The sequence below is a fragment of the Bombus fervidus genome, chromosome 3 (genome assembly GCF_041682495.2).
Source record: "Bombus fervidus isolate BK054 chromosome 3, iyBomFerv1, whole genome shotgun sequence".
NCBI lineage: Eukaryota > Metazoa > Arthropoda > Insecta > Hymenoptera > Apidae > Bombus > Bombus fervidus.
This window is the reverse complement of record NC_091519.1, coordinates 5432532-5457070: the sequence shown is the minus strand read 5'-3', so window position 1 is coordinate 5457070 and position 24539 is coordinate 5432532. Positions and strand designations below refer to the sequence as shown.

The 24539-nt window shown below is 32.6% G+C and overlaps 2 protein-coding genes and 2 long non-coding RNA genes across 6 annotated transcripts; 2 read left to right on the top strand and 2 right to left on the bottom strand.

Annotated features, from left to right (window-relative positions):
• Positions 1-227: 227 nt before the first annotated feature.
• Positions 228-8601, bottom strand: LOC139985871 (uncharacterized). Its single transcript, XM_072000708.1, has 9 exons — positions 8264-8601; positions 7745-7953; positions 4707-4817; positions 4507-4588; positions 1867-1914; positions 1612-1782; positions 1403-1541; positions 1181-1340; positions 228-1109 (listed from the first exon to the last, which is right to left on the bottom strand). Exons 1-9 carry the CDS (start codon positions 8599-8601, stop codon positions 1096-1098), a joined length of 1272 nt encoding a protein of 423 aa, XP_071856809.1. The 3' UTR covers positions 228-1095.
• Positions 8517-15665, top strand: LOC139985865 (uncharacterized). 3 transcript variants are annotated; one of them, XM_072000696.1, is made up of 3 exons: positions 8570-8657; positions 11625-11744; positions 13979-15665. In XM_072000696.1, the coding sequence occupies exon 3, from the start codon at positions 14096-14098 to the stop codon at positions 14723-14725; it is 630 nt and encodes a 209-aa protein (XP_071856797.1). In that variant the 5' UTR covers positions 8570-8657; positions 11625-11744; positions 13979-14095; the 3' UTR covers positions 14726-15665. The 3 variants fall into 3 exon arrangements, with proteins under 3 accessions (XP_071856796.1, XP_071856797.1, XP_071856795.1); XM_072000694.1 differs by having other exon boundaries at positions 11625-11748; XM_072000695.1 differs by lacking the exon at positions 11625-11744 and having other exon boundaries at positions 8517-8657.
• On the bottom strand, positions 10622-11180 carry LOC139985873 (uncharacterized). Its single transcript, XR_011799513.1, has 2 exons — positions 10961-11180; positions 10622-10810 (listed from the first exon to the last, which is right to left on the bottom strand). It is a non-coding gene; the product is annotated as an uncharacterized lncRNA (long non-coding RNA).
• Positions 15666-19477: 3812 nt separating the features above from the next.
• LOC139985847 (uncharacterized) lies at positions 19478-20739 on the top strand. Its single transcript, XR_011799511.1, has 2 exons — positions 19478-19855; positions 19985-20739. It is a non-coding gene; the product is annotated as an uncharacterized lncRNA (long non-coding RNA).
• The last annotated feature ends 3800 nt before the right edge of the window (positions 20740-24539 follow it).

The following is a 24539-nucleotide window of genomic DNA, read 5'->3' as shown; positions in this document are numbered from 1 at the left end:
ACGTTCGGCGACTAGTTGTCACCTCGAGCCTAAGCTCATTATCGCAAATCTCGGACAATTATGATCGGGTTAACTTATAAAGATTAAAGTATTGGGGATTTTCTAAAGAATTCTAAAGGGAAGGCCCGGTGTCCTTTCATTTCCGACATATATAAACGTAAAGTCTGATATACGATAAATTATTATATATAAAAACTATATAAACAAACTGCATACTACAAACAACAAACATATTTTTTAAATTTAATAATACACAATCCATTATCAATTAATACAATTTGAACACAATATTATTATTACCATCTAAAAACATATAAGCAAGTTTCACATACAAATACATCAAATAAAAAAAATTTTTAAGATTTTGGAAATAATATTAACACGTTCGTCACCACGTTATGCATATCTATGTGACGGGTATACTTCCGTTGGGGCCCTGTCACCAAAGTGTGGGTGACGCTCTTCTTGTTCGAGTTAATTAAATATAGGATGTTATATATAGCATATACAACATAAAAATATTAAAAACACATTATACCATATTTTTTACTAATTTATATTCTGGATAATATATTACATTATTCTATATCGCATGGCATTTGTTAAAATATTCCAAACACATTTGGGATGATTTTAGGCACTTCGAACAATAGTTGTAGACTCCGTCATCACTACTCTCTTCACTTTCAAATATATTTTCACACTGTTTACTGAACATTTTGAGGATGAAAAATCACTGATGTACGTCTCACAAGTATGCTTCTTAACTAAATGAAAGATCTGAGATATCTGCCATGAGATTCCTCGAAATACCCTAGCTGTAAAGCTTATCGCTTTCTCCATTTCAGAACTAAATAATCATTTCTTTACAATGAATCGAAGGCAATAAACAATGAACTCCCGCTTGTCGCTCTATTTAGGTTCTGCGCACCGGCGGTCGGATTTGGGCCCCGCAGGAAACAACCGAATCACGCTGGGCGATGAACGTGTTAAAGATAATCTACTTCACTATGATACTTCAAAGAATTTTTAATTTTTGTAAAATATCTGATACTTAATGCGGCAATTTTCCATTCATCATAAATTCTCCATACATTATAGCCTAAATCCTATATAAAATACAAATAATTAACACAATAACTCTTCATGTGATTCATTATGAATTAATAAATATACATACTAGGATTTGGAAATGGACAAAATCTATATATATCTGGCTGAATAAATCGTGGTGGAAATGGTCTTAATGGACTCATCATATATCTAGTTCCTCCTAAAGGTGGTACATGTCTTTGAATTGGAACCAAAGGTCCAACCATTATTGGTCTTGGAGGAAAACCCTAATGACCAATGAAATTTAATGTTAGAGGAATTATATTCCACGTATAAATTGAATACTTACTCCATAATAAACAGGAACAGGGATGGGTTCAATATAATGTGGTGGAGGTACCCTACGTTCTCTAGACCTATCTCTTTCTCTTCTTCCTCGGGACCGTTCTCTTGATTTTTCTCGATAAGATCTTTCATCTTTAGATGACCTATTGTTTTAATAATATTTATAAAATGTAGTTTTCCAAAAACATGACATTTCACATGCCTATTATATACCTATGATGAGAATCTCTGACCCATGCTCTTTGTTCTCGTTCCCGTGAACGTGAATGATCCCTATGACTTTTTCTTTCACGCAGATGCTCTTCCTCTGCAGTGTGCAATTGACTATGTCGCTTGACTTTTTCTTTATACTCTCTACTTCCGCCTCTACTATGATCTCTGTCTCTAAATAAATTATACAACACTACAATAAAATTGAAAAATAAACATATTAACCAAATATACAAAATTATAACAAATAATTGGTACCTATCATTTCTGTAACTATCCCTGTTATTATGTTTTGAATCTTCATACCTAAAAAAGAATATTTAAGTAACAACAGTTTCGTTTTAAACTTTACATTAAATTAACTTTAAACTAAATATTGTTGTATTAAAACATAAAATATAAGTACTATTATTATTAATATATTAACATAATATGTTAACATATTGATTATATTATACAATTTTTATGTTTTATAGCAATACTCTGTAGTTATCACATATTTATATTTCATCATATCGAATTTCATCATCATATTGAATTTATTTATATATAAATTAAATAAAAATGGTATAAATTACCAAAAAGAAAAAATAGTTAATAGTAGTAAATATTGATGAATAATCATGCATTATAGCAAGTTAGGAAATATAAGTGCTGAAATTTACTATAAAATGTAAGTAAAAGCAAGTAAAAAAAATAAACAAAATTGCACAATATTATAAAAAATAACAATTTTATATTCAATTTGTTATACATTTAATCGATTGCTTTGCATAATCCCTAATAATGAATTAGGGATTAAATGGCTAAAACAAATGGTGATTGGTATACATATAGACATTAAATTTACTTTTAAAACTTCAATTGCTTACCTTCTCATGATTGTTATTAATCATTACATCCATAATACTTTACCTGAGCAAAAAACATGTAAAAGTCGGATATGATATGCTGATGTTGGCATAGACAAAAAATATTACTAATAGATTCCATTTATATTAACATGTTAATCAAGAAACCTATATTATAAAGTAACATATACTAGAAATGACTTGAGAAAATTTTATGAACTAAATTGTTTTTACCAATTAAATGGTGTTTGGATTTCATGAAGAGATAATTACTTTGTATTTATTGGCATGAAGATGACTGATTATTTATAAGATTATTTTAACTGAAGTTTATGAGAAGAATATCTATGAAATGCAAGTATGAATTTAAATAGCAATATTGTCATGTAACTAGTTCTAATTCATTCTTTATTCATATGATAGAAAGTATTCTATTATATTATTACATTTCTCATGAGGAAGAAGAAAGAAAAGAAATGTATACTCTGTCTAACGAGATGACGCAGTAAACAAAACTTGATTATGTTTACTATCTTGTCTTGTTGAACAGATTATATATCGTCAAAATAAAAAAGAAAACAAGCATTGATAGTGACATAACCAAACATGTTGCAAACAGACATGTTGCAAATGAAATTCCTTTTAGTCTTTTTATACCAACTGTAACAATTGGTGTAACAATTACACCATGCTAGCGGTGATATCCTTTCACTTAATGGAGATGAAAGAAAAGTCGGGTTTTTAGCAGCTTAGCCTTACCGGGTTTTCAATTCTGATACATTAAAAAGAAAAAAGAAAAAAGAAACAAGCGTAACCTAGAACAAAACAGACTATAGTAACACAAAACATATACCTAAAATAAAATTCATATAGCACAATTAAATATAAAGTATGTATTTAGCAATACGTGTTAATTATAATTCTAAATGTTCTAATAATATTTATAAATGTTACATACGTTATTCCTATATTCCTATATGTTATATATATGTGCTAATGATTATTACGTACTTACTGACCTAAATTTGTTAAGTATAGTATTTCAACAAAATATATAATATTAAATGAAAATATTACTATTAATAATAAAATATTATTATTATTATTATTATTATAGTATATAAAAATTTTATATAAGTATATAATTATATTCATTATTTTTATAAATATATATATATATATATATTCCATTTTGTGCAAGAGGTCATGAAAATAAGCAAATTAATAGTCGAATCATAATAAAAATTAAGTTAGTGCAGTATGTGTGTATACTCGGTATATATGTGTGAAATATGTAAATGTCACATATATGTAAGATATATGTAGTGGATATCAATAACTTTTTTTTTATAATAGGCTATGGGCCTAAAATACAAATAACAGAACTTTATAACCATTTAGTGATTACAAAAAGTGTTTGTACAAGGTGTAAAGAAAATAAGTAAGAGGATCGTAGCATGATTTTACACCTTTGAATCATCAGTGGAGATTTATTTAAAAAAAGGTTGATATTGTAGATATTGTAACCGGTTTAAGAATTATTAAAATTTTTATATTTTTTTGCCGGCGGAAGGGGTCAAGCTTTTTGCAAGACATAGTTCATTTGACGCTTTTCTTCCTCCTAAAAGTAGAATTTGTTGCAATAAAAAATGACAGTGAATTTCAAGGTCAAGGTCGTTATACATGAACTTTTTTTTACAAATTTTTACCGACGCGAAGGTATAGAATCACGCTACAATCTTCTTTACGCTTACTTTCTTTACCCTCTGTACACATCTCCATTTTCTTATGACGCATCTTTTGTATTATGATATATATTTCATTTTTATGGTATTAGATTTTTATCATGTAAAAGGACTGTCAAAATATATAAAACATAATATACTTATAATTAATTAATCCATAAATGTCATAATAAGCACAATGATGTGCATGATGTACTTTTGTAAACACTATGTAGCAATACTTTTATCATATCCATGGTAAAATTACCATATCCATTTGGTTTAATAACCAATACACAAATACATGCATTTATATGTCAAACCTGGTATGATGGGACGATCTATATCGAGGACTTCGACTTCTTGAAGAAATAGTATATTTTTTAATCGCTTCCGATTTGTTTTCTGAAAATTAAACATGTCATTTTTCACAATGAAAATACAATTTGATACACATAAAAAATATCTTATCAATTTAAATAAAATAACGATAACAGGTTTAAATTTTTAATAATGAACAAACCCAAATTTTCATTATTTGTAGCAGCAACTGTACAACGTTCCACAATTTCTTCTGTTTTAACTCTTGCACTTTTTATTTCTTCTCTCTCAAATATAGATTTGGATCCCTCTCCTATGGTTAAATAAATTTATTTATAAATATAAAATATGAAGTACATGCATATGAAGAAAGCAATTAAGCAGTATAAACAGCTGTGAGAGACCTCAGAAGTCTTAAGGTTGATATGTAAATAAACTAACTGCCTCTGAATAATTGTAAGCAAGGATATTTTATAATAGATATATGAAGTGAATGAAACGGTAAAAATGATATAAAAGAAATAGAAATATAATTATCTTTTACTTTAAATTGCTGATTCTATAATAGTATTGTATATATCAATAATGTAAAAAAGATATATATTTAGTATTAAAAATATAAATCACAACAAATGATTGCTAATTTATGATTGTTATATATATAAATTCGTTAGACTAATTGCACAAATGAACATATATTACATACAATTTTTTTTTGGTACCAGAAATCATTAAACAATTTTATATACGTGAATCCATAATTATAAGAGAAATTAGTTACGAAAATACAATCCTTACTTTACGTTATTCTGTATATACTTTATTATATATACGACATATATTTTTAACTAATAATAATTACTAAGAACTAACGATTTCTATTAGACTTTATGAATTTCAAGAAACTCGAACTTCTATTAAAATTTTAGCTAAAAAATAATAGCAGTTTTCTTATAAGAAAATTTTGGTAAATTGAAGAATTGTTGAGATGTTTTATGTGCTTTATGTCTTCCATGATGATTAGAAAATCTTCCATGATGATTAGAAAATCTTCCATGATGATTAGAAAATCTTCCATGATGATTAGAAAATCTTCCATTTTGTTGATATATGTATAACTGCATAGTTTGATTATTTTCTTCAAATATATTTGATTATAACTAATTATTAAATTGTAACACATTACATTTTGTAATCAAAAAGGTATCTTTATGTAAAAATTTGATATTAATTACTTTTTCAATTTTCTGTGGTTTAGAGAATAATATTTTGTAATATTCTTTGGTAAATTAAAGAATTGTCGAGATGTTTTATGTGCTTTATGTCTTCCATGATGATTAGAAAATCTTCCATGATGATTAGAAAATCTTCCATAATGATTAGAAAATCTTCCATGATGATTAGAAAATCTTCCATGATGATTAGAAAATCTTCCATGATGATTAGAAAATCTTCCATTTTGTTGATATATGTATAACTGCATAGTTTGATTATTTTCTTCAAATATATTTGATTATAACTAATTATTAAATTGTAACACATTACATTTTGTAATCAAAAAGGTATCTTTATGTAAAAATTTGATATTAATTACTTTTTCAATTTTCTGTGGTTTAGAGAATAATATTTTGTAACATTCTTTGGTAAATTAAAGAATTGTCGAGATGTTTTATGTGCTTTATATCTTCTATGATGATTAAAAAATCTTCCATTCTGTTGACATATGTATAATTGCATAGTTTGATTATTATTTTCTTCAAATATATTTGATTATAACTAATTATTATATTGTAACATATTACAATTTGCAATAAAAAAATATATATGAAAATTTGATATTAATTATTTTTTCACTTTTCTGTTCTTTACATAATATTTTGTAACATTCTTGTTATATTATTTAAAACTTTATATATAAGAAAGTAAAAGCCTGAAGATATTTGTAGTAATGAGTTATGTATAATACTGAAAGTTCATAAAATTTGCAGATCAAGTTCTATTTCAATGCCACCAGGCTGAAATAAAACTACCTATCTATACAGAAGCCAATTAATTCAAATAGATTAAATGAAAAATACTCCTGTTTCGTTACAGAATTGTTAGATGTGGTAATTTTAACCTCTTAACCTGCAATATCGCGTTAGAGATGTGGTACATAGCAGTTACTGACTTATTATTTACTTCAAGATAATAAATCTTTTTTGTTCAATGATCAATTAATAGTAATTATTTATCAAACATCTTGCAAAATAAAATTAGTTGTAGCTTACACATGTATTTATATATCAAAAGAAATGTGCGATTTGCACAACTTCGAATGCCTAGCCAAACTATCAAGTGGCTCGATGTGTGACCGACCATGTTGTTGCTTATGGCATGTGCTATTGTAACTTAAATCGTAAGGCAAGGGGTTAATTAGTTATTTTCGAATATAAGTTTCATTCTTCAGTTGTAGAATCATGAGCCTTGGAAATGAATTTTCAATGAAAAGATTCCATAACTTTATCCTTCCTCCACTGTTGAATTAAATATATATTTAATATATCAGCATAAAATGTAAAATCTAATTAAACCTTTGCGTTTCTAGACATGCAGACATTCCAAAAGCAAAGCATATAGAGAATGCACAAGATGGAATAAGAATTTGAAATATAGTTTTGCAATAGATTATTTTTTTATATGTAATATTAGTTCTGTTATACTATTATTCCAAAACATAATTTTTTTGTACAAACTCAATGACAAAAAAAGAAAATATAAAGCAGCAAACAAGAATAAGAGCACTCTTAGGACACTGAAGATATAACATTGTGTTTACGTATTGTACATTAAATGTTCAATATCCATTTATCCAAATCCAATGTTGTATTCCAAATTTTCTTCATCCTTCGTGAATCAAATACATATTATTAAATTTAAAGTTGCGTGTAAATTGCATTGAATATTATAGATCATCATCATTCTTCAGATATTGCAATAAGTAAAGTGAAGATTTTGCTATTCATAATTAAATTTCAAGCATATAGGAAAAAAAAAGAAAAGAAAAAATGTAGAACATATGATTATCAACTTTGCATTACAAAGCATACAATATGCTGGAATATGAATTTATAAATTATGGTTGTTGGAAAATTCTGAAAGCAATTATCTTCTGAGTTGAATTCATATACTCCTTTAGTATTTCTTCAGTGGATGACTGAAAGTTGTTAAGTAATTATATAAAAAACAATATTTAATTACCCTTTCTTCTTTTGACCACAATATCTTCAAGATTGATAATATCTCGTTGTAGGTTATCGATTGTTGCTTCGTCTGGTACATTTCTGTGAATATCTTCTGTGAATGAATTTCTGTGAATATGTATTTTGATTCTTCGTAGTTCTTCAGCACTAACTTGTATGCCTTCTGGCCCTTTAAATAAAGGTGTTGTACCATCTGATGGTTCTAATCTATAATACAAATGAACATTTTGTCTTCCATGATTTAATATACTTGAATTTATTGAACTATAATCTTCTTCATAAATTAAAAACTAAATTATATCTTTGAGCATCACATAAATATGTACCTAGTTGCTACACAATTTGTGAAGTAATATATATATATATGTATAATATATATATAATATATATGTATAATATATATATATATGGCATAATATATCCTCTAAACATTTGCCTTGAAATTAATTTTTATTTACATTTAAAACAATTTCATTTAACTGTTTAAAATAAAGCGCTTTGCATTATTCATACTTACTTTTCAGATAATATAGATGTATTAGATGTACTTGATGTAACAACAGTTCTGTGTTGATTTCTTGGGGATTTACTTTTACTCTTATTGCAACTGTGATGTGAAAATCTTCCTTTGGGCAGTGGTAAACCTTTCTCGAGAGCACGACGTATTTCATATTCTAAGATCTTCTTCTTCTTCAACCTTTCATGTTCTCGTATCTTTTGTTGTTCTGTAATCCATTCGCGCCTACGTCGTAATCTTTCTTCATCTGTTCTTCGTAAACCAGTCTCATAATTTTCACTGCGTGATGATTTCAATTTTTCATCGCGATAAGAATGATTCGACACGTTTCGTTTCATTTCCCAAAGAAGAAAAGTTTCATATGTAATTAGGCTAGTCTGCAGTCTTTTTTAAGGTAAGAACTTAAGATTCAAATATGTACGTTAAAATCCAAACAATATACAAAGTAATGTCTAGTTATTACATAGAAAAATTTCCAAAATAGAAGATAAGTACATCAAATAAAATTATAAAAATTATGTAAATAGTAAAGTTATCGTGTTAAACGCGAAGAAATAAATTTCACACACACTAATATAATAGCTCGCAAACTGCAAATAAATGCTTGCATTACTAGCAATAGAGGAATAAATAAGAGGGTTCACACTTATGATTTTAGTTGTCTCGAACTAGTGCTGCACCACGCGGAGCATACTAGAAAGTGACCCACGCTAGTATATACAAAATCCTATAAAGTTAGGGATCTGCCCTGTTTATTTGCACCAGAGAAGAAATTTCTTCTTTGCTTAATTGCACACTAGCATAGACGAGAACCTATTTAATTGTATGGTTTTGCGGAAAAGTTCATATTTACTTTTCAATCTGAGATAAACAAGTATGAAAATAATAAAATGGCGCAATAATTAAACTAATTGTAAGTTGTCTAAGAAAGAGAAATTAATTGTTTATTACATTTTTTTGGAGAAGAGAGAATATTCCCATTCAAACGATAATGGATTAGTGGAATGATGCAATAATTTTAATATATTTTCCATACACCATTCAGATTTAACATTAAGCCTTGGCACTTAGCATGTTAATTGTACAGGCATGAATATTTTTTTATCGTCAAATGGAACCACATATTTTTTTCCTTGGTAGGTAAGTGGCGTTTCTTGAAACGAATCCAACGACTTGCATATCAAGTTATTTTACTGATGTAAAATGTTAAAAATTCATCAGTTCCTAAGGAATCAAATGATGCTTATCAAATTACCAAACATTATTGAATCGTAAAAACTCACTTTAAACGTACTTTAATCGAAGAATTGGAGTAGTAAACATATGTATGACAGTTTCATTTTGTTCTTTGGTATTTAAATTTTTAAACTAAACTTTGTTTTCGAATACCAATCTCTTTTAAACTATGATATACTACATGTCACACCATATGTATAATATTACATCTGAGATATAACAGTTTTTAGTGGACTTTAGAGCCAAAATTCAAGTCCAAAGACGGCCTCCGGATGAAAACCTAGTCTACAGATATGCGTTCGCACTAAATCTGTATACGTTGGTCACTCTGTGCGAAGATGAGATTTATGATCCGGTATTTGTTATCGAGACAAGGAAAGGCGGAAGTAGAGAATTTGAAAATACATGTTGTTTGTCGAAATGTCATAAAGAAATGTTTAGAAATCGAACAAAGACCAACCTTATTTTTTGTAATCGAACTATACGTATTGTTACGTTGCAACACATGTGTTCCATCTCCAGCATACTCTCAACTCATCGACACTCATCCGAGATCAGATACCCAGCACTCTCACACACTCCTAGTAGACGAACGTCTCCCATTGTCTGCAGACAGTCTACATACATCCTTAATCAACAATCTGCGGATAATGTATGCAGACAATATCTGTCAGTTCGTATGAGCGTAATTGAATTCTGTCTCATGGGAATGGAAAAGGACGAATAATATTGGTTGGGCCACATATATAATCCTTATCCAACTATGTTATTGTACACACGAATTGTACGAACGCTTTGTATTTTCAACTTTTAAAATCCATTCTTTACGAAGGAGATCATTTTCTTTCGAAGAGTGATACAAATAATGTCTTTGCGTTAACCGTTTTTGCATTAGACATAGGCAAATATATCCACTGATTTAACCTTCCTTTGCAAATGCATAACATAAGAACTTGAAATAAACTACAAAAAACAACGCACACATCCGTGAAAACGTATCTACAAAAATAGTAATCAAATTAATAAGCAAATAATATAAAGTAGTTAATTAAATAAAAATGAATGAAAATTAGAATTAGCTAAAGATATTTTTACTGGAAAATTTTCAACTAAGAAGGATGATTTTGGTCGAGATGTGTTTATTTGTGTTAGATACATAGTTGATTGTTTGCGGTAGACAACAGATTGATAAATTTCCGTAAAATTTGTTTTTACAAGGCTCGTGAAAAATTCGACTTTTACTGAAGATTTATTTTCGGCACCGTGAAGAAACCAAAAATTTTTTCAGACGTCACCAATGACGGAACATCCCTACAAAATGTAAAAGGTTTCATTTCGATAAATCTGTTCATTACAGAATAATCGCTGGATATATATAAGAAGAATAAATAGAATTGATAAACCTGCTCCTTTTCGAAGTTGGTTAAAAACGTCATCTAGCGGTTATATGTATTTACGAACTGTTCATGAATTGTTTACTAACGAAGGTGAAGGCAAGCACATTTTATACGGCCGTCTGCTGTCCAACGTGCAATGTAGGAACCCATCATGCGTCTCTTTCTCTAGGCGTTCGCCGCACAGCATGTGTTTTCATCGTCAAAGAAAAACAATAGACAGACGACATTATTTAGAGGAAGCGATAATCGGAGTGTTTGGTATACTTTCACAATCACCAATATTTCTGTACTGCCACTTTCAATTTTTTCCCAGTATTAGCTATTTTGAAGGCTAATTGGATAGGTCAATTGCTATCTTAGGATAACCAATAGACGAGAGCGTTTACCTTCTGTTTCTACTAACACTGTCTCTACCAATGAACTTGCAAACATTCTAATCGTAAACCCCACTCTTATCCCTAAGTTTCTAACGAATCTGGGAAAAAACAAATTTTAGGAAGATTTATCAGTTTGTCATCTATCGCAGCCAACCCAATCTAACATCTAGCATATACATATAAAGAATTATTCCTGACCGCTACCATTTTCTTATTTGTTTATTTATTTGCGTTTTTTTATTCATTTCATTTTATTTTATTTTCTTTATTTCATTTTTATGGATACGTTTTCGCGGATTTGTGCGTTGTTATTTTATAGTGTGTTTCACGTTTTACATTATGAATTTGCAGAAGAGCTTTAGATCAATAGATATTTGCGCTACGTCAATTGTAGCAACGGCCGACATAAAGGACCATCTGTATCGCTTCCCGAAAGGAGACAATCCCCTTCTTGAAGAATAGATTTCAAAAGTTGGTAAATACAAGGTGTTCGTACTGTGCATACATATGTTCCGTATTTGTCAATTTGTTATATTAACACATTGATGCCGGGTATTTTTTCGGTTATATCTCGTTTCTGGGCATCATTTTTGAAAACTATTTTTCCGTTGTCTGATAGTAATCAATGAACAAAGACGATATATAGCAGCTTTTAATCTAGGAATCCATTGGTTTAAAAGTTTTGGATTTTTAAAGTTTGGTACTTTTAACCTACTGTATGGTTTACTTTAACGTGATGATCGTTTAGAGGGCAAATTGTATTATTTATTTAAACATATATTGTGTTTAGAGTAGCAGTACACCGCTCTATTATCAATATTATGTATATGAACCAACTTATCAAATAACATTTTGAATAAAATTTATACAGGGTTATTCACTTAATTCGGAACTTGCCCTCGCGAGAAAATATGAAAATGGCAACACTATAACGTATATGCTTACTACTATAGTCAAATATTGCTCGCCATCTATGAGCTGTTGCTATAATTAGGCGAGAACACAGAGCGGTTTGGTTGGTGCCAAAGGACTTTAATTTGCTATTTCATATCCCTGCGCACTCCCGAAATTTCGAAACAATTCTCACAATACTGCTTGTATTTTTCTATCTCCATATGACAGTATTCAATTACGCTCATAATATTAACAAAGGTGAACAGTGCATAAAACAAAAAAAGTCATACGGAATAACTTTAACAATGCATTCCTGGACCGATGCAATAAATTCTTGGACAATCAAACCGTAATTTCAAGACTCAAACTCGTTATATCTTGCCTCCATTTATCGAATACAGGAAACATGCGATAATTGCACAAAACGATTCTCTGAATAATAGCACACTCGTCATTCCCTCCACTGAGGGGAAGTTCCTCTGACACACGGAAAAGCTTAACGACCCGCTGCGATCGAGTAGTGTAACATTATCAAATATCTATGATATCGCTGAGATAATGTATCTAAGTATTAATTTAAAAGTGAAACTTTTCTTATTTTTGATTTTTTAAAAATTAATCTTTTACTAACGTATTTGCGAGATTTTTTTGATTAAATTGAGTAATTAAATATGTTCCAAATTATACCGTGTTTGGTGCCACTTTAATCAGAAAGACGTAAGAAACGTATTGATAAAAGTTTCATTAATCGCAAATTGAAAATATTGAAAGAAAGAAAACAAGCAAGTTTGAGTCTTGAGTTAAAAGGTCTCACTTATCGCAGGTATTTATATGTTGCCGATTTTTACATTTCCTTCCTCTTTCTCTTTCACTCTAGTTTTTAAGTTTTCTTTTTTTAAGTTCGGCACATCTAAAATCTCAGTTTCCAAAAATAGTATCGCTTCCACATCTGCATAATTGCAACACTCAAATCCCGATTCTTATGTAATTATCGAATGTTTTCTGTATTATAAAAAAACGCAATAATAGTTGAGAAAAAGTTGTGCCTGGAGACGAAGTTCAGTCAGTTTTTCAATTAAAAGATACTCACGGTAGTGGCATTTATTGATGATATCTTAGGATTTACAATAAAACAGTTACATAGATTTTCTTTATTAAATGTCCACTACCGACCACAGAGATAGTGGCGAGCAATATTACTCGATCCGAGATCGGATATCGATGATCAATCCAAAAATAAAACTCCTATATTACTGGCCCTTTTTTATGAAATTTTCATCATGTCCGTAATATTTTTCTCATTAAAATGTCACGAAACACGATATAATTTGTTAAAATTAGCGAACTAGTGTAAGTTCCTTCGTAAAAGAAAAAACGAAGAGTAATAAAATTTATTTGAATCGATCATAATTTATGTTACAATGCACAGATGTAAGTATACAATGTATAGAGATGAGAACTTGATAAGATTCATATAACAACAATGCAATTCTCGTTTATGTATTATACATATATATGAGGGGAAAAGGAAAATTTAGGCTTGCATTACACGGGTTTCTAAGACTGAATGCATGGCATACCTATAAGCACTCTGTATATCCTATTGATTGCGCCTGTAACATATACACGTGTGTATCTCAAATGGAAATAAATGTCAAATGAAGCACTAAACGCGATATGTACCTTGTTTCCCGCCAGCCAGACAATTTTGATATAAAACGAGATATCTTGTTTCCCGACATCAATATGTTTTACTCTTTTTATCTATATTATTTTCTATTACTATCTATACGTACTACTTTTTTTAACAGGAAATCCAGCTTTAGAATATTATGACAGCTCCACTTTAAGATGCATGGGCGTTTGTGCTGATCATTTTTTACCCGAAATGTTCAAACCAAATCCTACAGAAAATACGAATAAAAAAAATGTTTAAGAAGAATGCTATACCCGAACCACCAAAAAATTTATTAACAAATGAAGAAAAAGAAGATGTACAAGCAAGTCAGCTCGTAATCAAACAACAGCTGATCAGAGAAGAAGGGGAAGAGGAACAAGAACGACATCAACATCACCATTACCACTATCAACAACAGCAAGAGGCAGAAGAAAGAGAGGTAGAAGAAGAAGGAGAAAATGAATTATTTATTAATAAACGAACACTGAACTATACAGAGGTGCCGTTAAAATTCTCTGTCAAGGAGAATTCAATGGAATGCTTAGCAGTTGAACCACAGACGAACTGCGACGTACAACTTGAGAATTGGACAAGAAAAACTTTCGGAGAAATGCAATTAAAAAAAGAATGTGCTCAGCTGTTGAAAAAAAATAAAGTTTTGAGAGTACAAATAAAATATCTCAAACGAAACTTTGAAAAAATCAAGAGATCCAGAGATCGATTCCGTGAAATGTTACGTACTGTAGAAACTAATGATGAATTTTTAGACAGACATGGATGCGAAAATGACGCCACAAGAGCACTTGTTAAGTCGCAGTTGGAAAGTGAAAGCATAAAATATACAACCGAAAAACGAGATGAGTGCGAGGAGAGCAATTAGAATAATGGTCGTGAACTACGGTCGTATACATAAGTCAGGAGTGTTGAAGACGATTCACGCCATCATATGCAAGAATCTATAAGTTAGGAATCTGCAATGTTTGGTTTCTCGTTACAGATAAGAGAAACAGTTTAGTTCCACCACAAACGAGGTATACTTGTTTTAGTTCCACGTTATAAGAGAATTAAACTTAGATGGCTCAGAAGAGAATTCAATCCTTTATTATATATATATATTTTTTTTTTAGTAAAATAAAGAAATTCTTTCCTTTCAAACAATAATGGATCTGTGGGATAATGCAATAATTTTAACATAACCCCAGTAGACAATAGCTTTTTAGATTTAACATTAAACCTATTTTCCTCATGATAATGTTTTTTTTTTATAATAAAACCTAAATTTTATTTTAATAATGATTTCAGCAATTAGTAAGCTGTGAATGACATTTCTGACGTGATATATCTTGGAAACGAGATTTTATATTATTTTTTCACCGATAGTATTTTATGCTCCAATATTCCCTTGCTTTGATCTCGTTTCCACATCTGAAGCTTGCTAGTATTTTTCTGTCCTTCCACTTCATTCTCCCTTCTAGGTACTTTGGTAATTCTTTCTTTGGCAATTTCTTTGTAATGCTTGTTATATTTTGATTCCCTTATCCTTTTCCCCGTCTCTTCTGCTTCTCTCTTTCTCCTTTCTTCTATAATTTGGTCTACTATCGTCCTTCCTTGTTCTTCTCTTGCTTCCCTTTGCGTCCCTCCATTTCTCATTTCTTCTAGTTCCTTCTTTCTCTTTCTTGCTTTTTCCCTTCTTGGCCATTTTCCCAGTTTCTCTCTCTTTCCTTTATGCACTCCTTTACTAATTCTTTTTTTGATTCTGTGGCTTTCCCTTCATACCTTGCTGCTCTTCTTAGTGCTTTTTCTTTTATTTCTGTCAGTTCGTATTCCTCTGCCAATATGTAGTTCGGTGTTGTCATGTCTAAACCTAGGATCTATTTTACATATATTCTTTGTATTTTATCCAGCCTTTCTTCTATGTTCCAGCCCCATATTTCTGCTCCAAACAGTGTCACGCTCTCTACCAGTGCTCCGAACATCTTCATTCTCTTCTTGTAGTTCTGTTTGAAAATTCTTTCTCCCACGCTTCATGTTTTCTTCATTGCTATTGTTGCTCTCTTTTTTCTGTCTTTTATATGTTTCTCATCGCTGCCGTTTTTCTATAGTATGTACCCTAGGTATCTTATCTCTTTTACTTCTTCTAATCTTCTTCTTATCTCTTTTTCTTACTTCTCGCTCTCCTCATTTCCATTTTCTTTGTCTCTTCTTGTTCTTTCTTTTTTCGAACACTACCATTTTGGTCTCTTCCGTGCTCAGTTCTAATTCAGTTTCCTTTAAAAATTTTTCAAATCTCTTTAGCATCTCCTTTAGTTCTTCTTCTCTATCAGTCATCAGCACAATATCGTCTGCATATGTCAGTAACCATACCTTTCTTTCTCCTACCACTCTGCCCCCGACTTGTCCTTTCCTTAGTTCTTCTTCTAGCCCCGCCATGTTGATGTTGAATAACGTCGGGCTCAACGGGCATCCTTGTCTAACTCTCCTCACTGTCCAAAATTCTTCTGTGTTTTTATTCTTGATTCTCACCACATTCTTTGTTTCTGCGTACAGCTCTTTTATCCTTCGAATTAGTTTCTCGTTAATTCCCGTTTTTCTCATTTTCTCCTCCAATTTCTCTCTGTTTAGCCTGCCGAACGCCGAACTGTCGAATTTTAAGTTCGCGAAGTAGGCATATAGTTTCCCTTTTTCTCTGTTCAACTGTTATTCTATTATGTGGTTTATCACGAATATTGCGTCGGTCACTCCTCTTCCTTTTCTAAATCCGAATTGGCTTTCTTCCAGTTTGGTTTCTATTTCTGCCTTCAGCCGTTCGTCCAGTATCCCTGCGTAGATCTTGTATACTGTATGCATTAATGTTACTCCTCTGTAACTTTTCGCTACTCTCTTGTCCCCCTTCTTGTATATCGAGCATATTATTCCTTTTTCCCAGTCTTTGATATCCCCTCCCTATTCCATATTTTCCTTAACAAATCCCATAGCGCTTCCCCCACTTCCTTCGGTGCATACTTCCATACTTCATTTTTTAACCCGTCTTCCCCCGTTGCTTTCTTCTCCTTCAAGTTTCTTAGTTGGTCTCTATATTATGTTCTCTCTCCTTTATTGTTTTCTCTTCTGCTCGATGCTCCTCCGTTTTTCTGCCCTCTTTGTGCTTTGTTCCTTCTAAAATTTCCATGAAGTGTTTTTTCCACTTTTCTTCGCTTATTTCTTCATCTATACCCTTTCTTCTTCTTCTATATTTATTTATGTATTTCCATGCTTCTTGTTCTGTTTTGATCTTCTTGATTTTCTCCATTTCTTCTTCTTCGTGCTTTTCCTTTCTTTGTTTGCACCACTGTCTGAATGCCTTTTTTTCCTCTATGAGAGCTTCTCTGTTGCATTTTCCTTTCATAAACTTTGTCACCTTCCTTCTCATCTCTCTTTTCCTTTTTGTCCACTCCTTGTCGTACCATGCTTTCTCTCCCATGCCCCATCTCCTTATCTTCACTTTCTTCTTTGGCATTGCTTCATTTATCTTCTTTTTGATTTCTGTCCACATTCCCTTTACTGTTCTTCCATCGCAGGTCCAGTCTTTACATTCTTCCAAGTATTTTTCCACATTTTCGTTTGTCCATTCCCTTTTCTCCTTCTGTTCTTCCTTCTTTTCTTCATTTTTTGTAATTCCGGCCGCCCTATTTCTATTTCTAACGGCATGTGGTCTGACTCTGTTCTTTTCCCTACTTTCATGTTAATTATTTCTTCTGTCGCCTCTTGATTGCCAATCACATAGTCCCCTATATAGGTCCACTCCTCTCCTTCTTTATCTCTGTCATTGATTATCATCCAGCCTCTCTCTTCCAGATACTTTAGCAGTGTTCTTCCTTCCATGTTTATTTTCTTATCTTTTGATCGTCTGCTTTTTTCTTTCCCTAGGTCCTCGTGTATCGGCCCTCCCTCTTCTCCCGTTCTTGCATACCAGTCTCCGCCGATGATCGTCACTTCCTCTTCTCTTTCATCTACTCTTTCCTCTATTTTTTTCCATGTCTCTTTTGTATCTTGATTATAGACTACCATAATCCTATACGTCTTGTCATTGTATATTATTTTTCTTTCAACTATATTATTGCTTATTTCTTTATATTCTATTTCATTTAGTTCTTTATTTATACCCGTTATTATTCCCCCCTTCGCTCTCCCTTTTTTTCCTACTCTCTTTGCTGCCCTGCATTTCCAGTCGAATTCTTTCGGTAGTCTATATTTTAACTTTTCCCATTTGTCTTCCTCTGTTTCCGTAAATCCGATCACGTCGAATGTCTTCAGATATTCCCACACCTCCTGATCCTTACTTGTTAGCCCTGCTATATTCCAGAAGCACATTTTCATCCCCTTTGTAGCCCTCTTTTTCCCCCTCTTTTTCCCCTTTTTTCATTTTTCTTCCCCTCTCTTTCTTTCTTCCTTCAGTCTCTCTTCGTTTTCGTTTCACCTATACCATTTGTTTTCTATTTTTAGTTTTTTGTATCCAATCTTTACATATTCACCCTTTTTCTTTCTTTCTCTGGCTAGCCTTCTTATGTGTTGCTGTATTTCCCTTTCTTTTCTTGTCAGATCATTGTCTATGTATATCCCCTTTTCCAATTTGCTTTTCTCCTTCATTATCCTTCTTTTTTCCTCCATTGATTTCATTGTCGCCACTATTATTGCATTCTTGCTCCCCACCTTTATCGTATGTGCTTTTTCTACTTCTGCCCCTATCCTCATTTTTTCGTTTACGAATTCCTTTACTGTCTCTTCATTGCTTCCTTCGTTCCAGTCCACTCCTTTGATTACTATGTTTCTTCTTCTTTTCTCTCTCTCTCTCTCTGTCCTGTCCTGCTCCTCCTCAATTCTTCTAATTCTACCCAATAATTCTTTCTTTTCCTTTTCCTACTCTCCTTTCTCTCTGTCTCGCTCTTTTCAGCTCCTCCACTTGCTTTTCGAATGTATCTTTTATTTCCTTGATTATTGCCTCGAATACTCTTTCTTTTTTCACTATTTTTTCCATCATTGCCTCCATTCCTTTCTCTCTGTCTGGTGTCTCTATTTCTGTTGAGCTGTATCTGTCCAGTGTATTATTGAGGTCTGCCTTATTTCCCGTCTTACCAGTGTTCTTTTGTCTTCCCCTGTTTGTCACTATCTGCCGTTTTCTTACCTTACTTTTTTTGCCACGTTTCTGGCCTCATAACCTCTTCTTTTCTAGTTTTTCTTATTTATAGCTCACTCTTGTTCTTGACTTCTTTTTCTTTTTTCTTTTGCCCTCTCCTCGTATGCTCACTTATTATTTACCATTCTTCGTGCTTCTTTATGCTTCCTTTCCCCTTTTTCCCTCCACACTTTACTTTTTCCACAGATCTCTCCGTCCGCGTGCCACCCTCACTCTGACCCGAATCGAACTCCCGTCATTTAAATAACAACTCAGATAATCATCCTCTACTTTCGGTAACTCCGACGTGCGAAAAGCGATTTCAAAGTGAACGTGTTACAATCGGTATGACGAGTACAAGCGGAGCCGACTGTGTGTCGATCGAGCAAGATTGAGTAGATGCGGTAAACACAACGCTCCGCATACCGCCGTTCTGGTCTCATGACGTCGCGCTATGGTTCTTGATGCTAGAGTCGAAGCTGCCCGGATTACTAGCGATAAGAACAAACTCCACACTGCCGTCACAAATATTACAGCGCAGCATGTGCAGTTAGTCTGGGACATATTGTTCGACCCGCCGAAACAGGGCAGTATAAACACCTCAAAAAGGAGCTGATAAGGAGACAGGCAGACTCGGACTTCATGAGAGTGTGGAAACGGGACCTACCACTACGACGAACACGAAACAGCTTTTCACGGTGGCGGACGTTAACATGCCTGTCATCGGCGTGGACTTTTTAAGCCACTATGGGTTACTGGTTGAGCCTCGAAATCGACGTCACAGCGACAAGGCCAGCAACCTATCGACAACGCGATACACGGACACGACTGAGGCTGTATCAAGCAAAACAATCGTCGGTAAGTCGACGTATCATCGACGTCTCGTCGAATTTTCGGACGCGACTCGCCCACTCGTTCGGTAGAGACAAAATACGACACAGCGTGGTACATCATATCAAAAACCATGCCCGGCCCTTCCGTCTTCAGCGAACTTCGACGCCTCGCCTCCGATCGACGCAAGCAGATGAAGGCGGAATTTGAGACGATGACCGAGCAAGGAGTGATGCAACCAGTGAAAAGTACATGGGCATCACCTCTGTACGTTATACTGAAGAAGAACGGAGGCCTACGATACTGCGGCGACCGTGCGTTGAACGCCTGCATCGTACCGACAGATATTCACTGATGCTATCGAAGACAAGACGTCGCGCAACATTTGCACGGGTTTGACAACAAGCGGCCGTATTAGACCCCGCATCGAAACGACAAACCCGCAGATGCCGAACTCTCGCAACCGCATACAAAAACGATGAGTGAACTCGTACGACCGTATGCACAACAAAAAAACTGCGTAAACCTATCGTAAATATAACATAAAAAAAGTTATCACTGGTAGGGGGGGGGGTGATGTAACGGCACGTGATATAGAGGACAATTCAAATCATGTTGTTGTTTTGCCTCCGAGTATCAACAGGACATTATAATGTAATAATAAATAAACTCCGGGCAAAACAATACCGTCGCTATGTGCAACCATCAAACGAAGACGAATTTGAATTTTCCGGTGCTCCCTCGACCAGTATAAATAGACGACCATGTTCTCTAGAAGTCAGTCAGTCGTGCGAAATAATATCATTTTTTCAGTCTCAGTATCGAGCGATTTTAATAGCGAACAATACACAGTCTTAGCGAACATTCTGTATCTATTATTTTAAAATATATATGACAGGTTTCAAAAGCAAGATATCTCGTCATTTAAATAACAACTCAGATAACCATCCTCTACAAGTACGAGTCAACTTATGAATGAGTGTATTGTCTTGCATAAAAATTAAATTTTGATAAGTTCTAAAGGATTATAAATAATGTTGTAGCACATCTATACAGCTAATACTATTTATTCTATTTGAACAGAGCTTTTGCCGGAAGCTGAAAAGCACACAAAAATCGTAACAGAACCTCCTACAAAGTTGCGTTTTGAAAAACATATCTTTTCTTTTCTGAGGTCGTGCCAATAATAATTATAGCCATCGGGCCATCTGGACTAGATATTTTTTCTTCGCTGAATACTACTTACATACAAGAAAAATGTTTATTACAAAACTTTGGGGGATTTTTTTACAATTTTAGAAGAATTTTATTATAATTTCGAGAGAAAAAAGATAATATTTATTGTTTTCCAATATCTGTGACATTTTCCTTTGCAAACGCAAATTTTTTTTATTAACGATAATCTATAATTTTGGTGCCGATTTCATTTTCAAGATCACAATGTTGGATAATTTTGTAGTAAGTGTGACCAATAGTGTTTCTTGATGCATTTATATTACTTTCATTTTTAATATCCGACAGTGACTTTGATGATCAGATGTTATTTTCAGTACTTTTCGTTCATCTCATGGAGATAATTGTTTCGGCTGGCCTGACCTTTTCTTTTCTCCATGATTACATCTTTTCGTAACATAATCTGTAATTACACTCTTCAATTGATTCAGAAGTTTACGATATAACCATATCCTTTACCTTCAAGGCAAAAACCATCTATCGTTGTCCTTCCTTTATCGGAAAGTTGTTTTTCATAAGGGATTCTAATTTATAAATGTTGTAACAAACACCAACTGTCAAAAAAGATGTCAAGCAAACGAATAAACGACTGCAATATGGACAATAAAAACGGCAAAGGTTAATATATTAATGAAATGCTCGAGATTTAATTCTTTCTCTTCTGTAGCACCTTTTTTCCTAAGTCTATTATATACATCAATTGTTATTTAAAACTTATTTAAACTATCCTATATATTACTTTAAAACAGAACATAGGTACAATTTTTTCCTAAACTGACTAAATATCTCAATGTGGTAGGGTTGGTATATTTCTGATGTGCATTGTAGATTGCTCACGAGCGATACTTCTCCTTCCGAAGTACCCAGTGACTTTTTTGTTTACATACTTAACAGATAGTGACGCAAAGATAATGACGCATAATGGCACGAGAGATAAAAAAAGGAAAAAGGACAAATGTGCTTCCGTGCTATGGTGTGTCATGCTCGTGTCTATTTATATTGCGCATTAAATGAGTGTAGGACTTAGGCTCTCAGCCTATGCTTTATCAGTTTTGTTATTCTTTAGTGACAAATACGATGAAGGAAGATTCATAAGCACAATCAACATAATCGAATTTTATAACAATATTTATAATAATTAATGCAGTACATATAAAAATACATATAAAAATAGTTTTATTTATACATGAAATATAGATCTATTATGTGCGTCCCCCACCAGTCGCTGTCGAACATGAGAAAATTCCGCTTTTTCGTATTTTACCTTAAGGAACAATAACCCTAAGGAAAGTTTCGACTTGAAAGATGTTTGATGGCAATTAAGGGACTTGACAGTAAAGTAAAAGGTGCTAAATCTCAATAATGCTTTTTTCAGGGATGGATGGATTATGATTTATGGTAGGTCCCTGGATATAACAACATAGAACAATTATTCAGCAACGCGAAGAAATAATATAAGATAATTGATAATTGCAAAAAATAAGTGAATCGCGCGAAATCGCACTTCAGCGCCACGGGAGTCACCGATGACCTCAGTGAGATAAATTCATTAATAATAATTATACACCGTAACATATCTCTTGTAAGTAATATTTCAATATTATATGTATCGCATAATAAAAAATTCATTGTGGAGTCACGGCCAAACCTTGTAAAACTGGCGTGACATTCAACGAGTTAAAGATAGGTAGAAACGAAATACTACTTGCCAGTTAGTTTTCAAAATGTTTTTGTTCATAGCATTTACATACTAAGTAAGTCCAAATATATGAACGTGGTATTTCGGATAAATCGAATCGCATTTATAATACGTAGATTATATTTTTTTTTAATTCCCTTACATATTTATCCTTTACTTTTTCATACAATTCGGTTAAGACACATATATTTGTGGTTTTGTTGGTATAAAATGGTATAAAATAAGTTTGTTTGTTATGTATACCCAACGATCTCACTTAATTTCCGAGATACGAAAATCTGTCATAATTACAAGAAGTTTGGGACGCAAGTTTTGCAATTATGCAGATGTGGAAACGATATTATTTCTGGAAACTGAGTTTTTAAACATGCCGATCTTAGAAAAAGAAACTTAGAAACGAGAATGAAAAAGAAAGAGAACTGAGAATCGAAGCGTTCGGCAACATACGCCGAAAAGCCCGCGACAAGTTAAGACTTTTAACTCAAAACTCATACTTTCTTATTTTTAATTTGTGATCAATGAAACTTTTACCAACATGTTTCTTACATTTTTCTGATTAAAGTGACATCAAACACGATATAATTTGGAGCAAATTTGCTTACTTAATGAATAATAATTAAATAGGAGAGTGGGTACTTTCCCGTCCCAGCCTCACGGGCTATAGTTCGGTGTGCAGTTTAAACTCGTTCTTGGGGTTGCCGTGCAAGGTTACCTGGTTTCCCAACCAGGCAGCTGGCAACACCAATCTCTTCTTAGACACAAGCATGACGGAACCCAGGCAATCGCTACGAGCATTCAAATTCTCACTTTTTCAGATGTCACAATTGCAAAACGTAGAGATCTACTGGCCCACACATCATGCAGATAAGGGAATAATTTAGAGCAGCAATTTATAGTGTTGACGCTTTCCATGCTTTTTTCACAGCCAAGGGTGACGAAGGCCAAGCGGCCGTCCCAGGCGTCCGAACGTCATATTTTCTTACACATGCAAAATAGGTACATCACGTCAGAAATATTATTCGCAGTTTATCAACTACTAAAATTATGATTAAAATGAAGTTTATGATTTATTATAACAAAAGCATGCTGCAAGAAAAGTAAATTTAATGTTAAATCTAAAAACTATTGTGTATGGAGAATGTATTAAAATTATTGTATCATTCCACTGATTCATTATCGTTTGAAAGGAAAGATTTTCTTTTCTTCTCTAAAAAAAATGGTATATTAAACTAAGCAACAAAGTTTAATTATTGCGCGATTTTGTTATTTTCATATTTCTTTATAATAAATATTCCTTGTTCGTAAGAATCTGATCGATTCAATTGAAATCATCTTACATTAATAAAATAAAAAATATAAGAGGTGTATATTTCCTGTTTATCACCGGTACGAATCATAGCAATCAGAAATTGTTTCGAGCGATCAGTTTCAGAAAATAGTGGGGATATCTTGCGAACAAGTTCCTTTAAAGGGATTTTGTGTTTACTGGGTGGTACGGATATAGGAAATTATGGTCTTGGGCAGGTTTGGAAAAAGTCAGTGATTTCAGCTATCGTGAAGTATGATGCGTCATTGTCCCCTTCGCTCCTTTGATTACGCCTCGACCGGTATTTGCGGTCGTCTCATAGCATAATCTTGTCTGTATCAAGGTACAAAAACGCAAGCGCTATTTTATGAAGTATCTGAATTGCAAGTTTTGTAACGTTTAATTTTAATTTTACAAGACTGTCTCGTATATGCCAATGTCTTTTTCTGTATCTGTGAAAAAAATATTTTGCT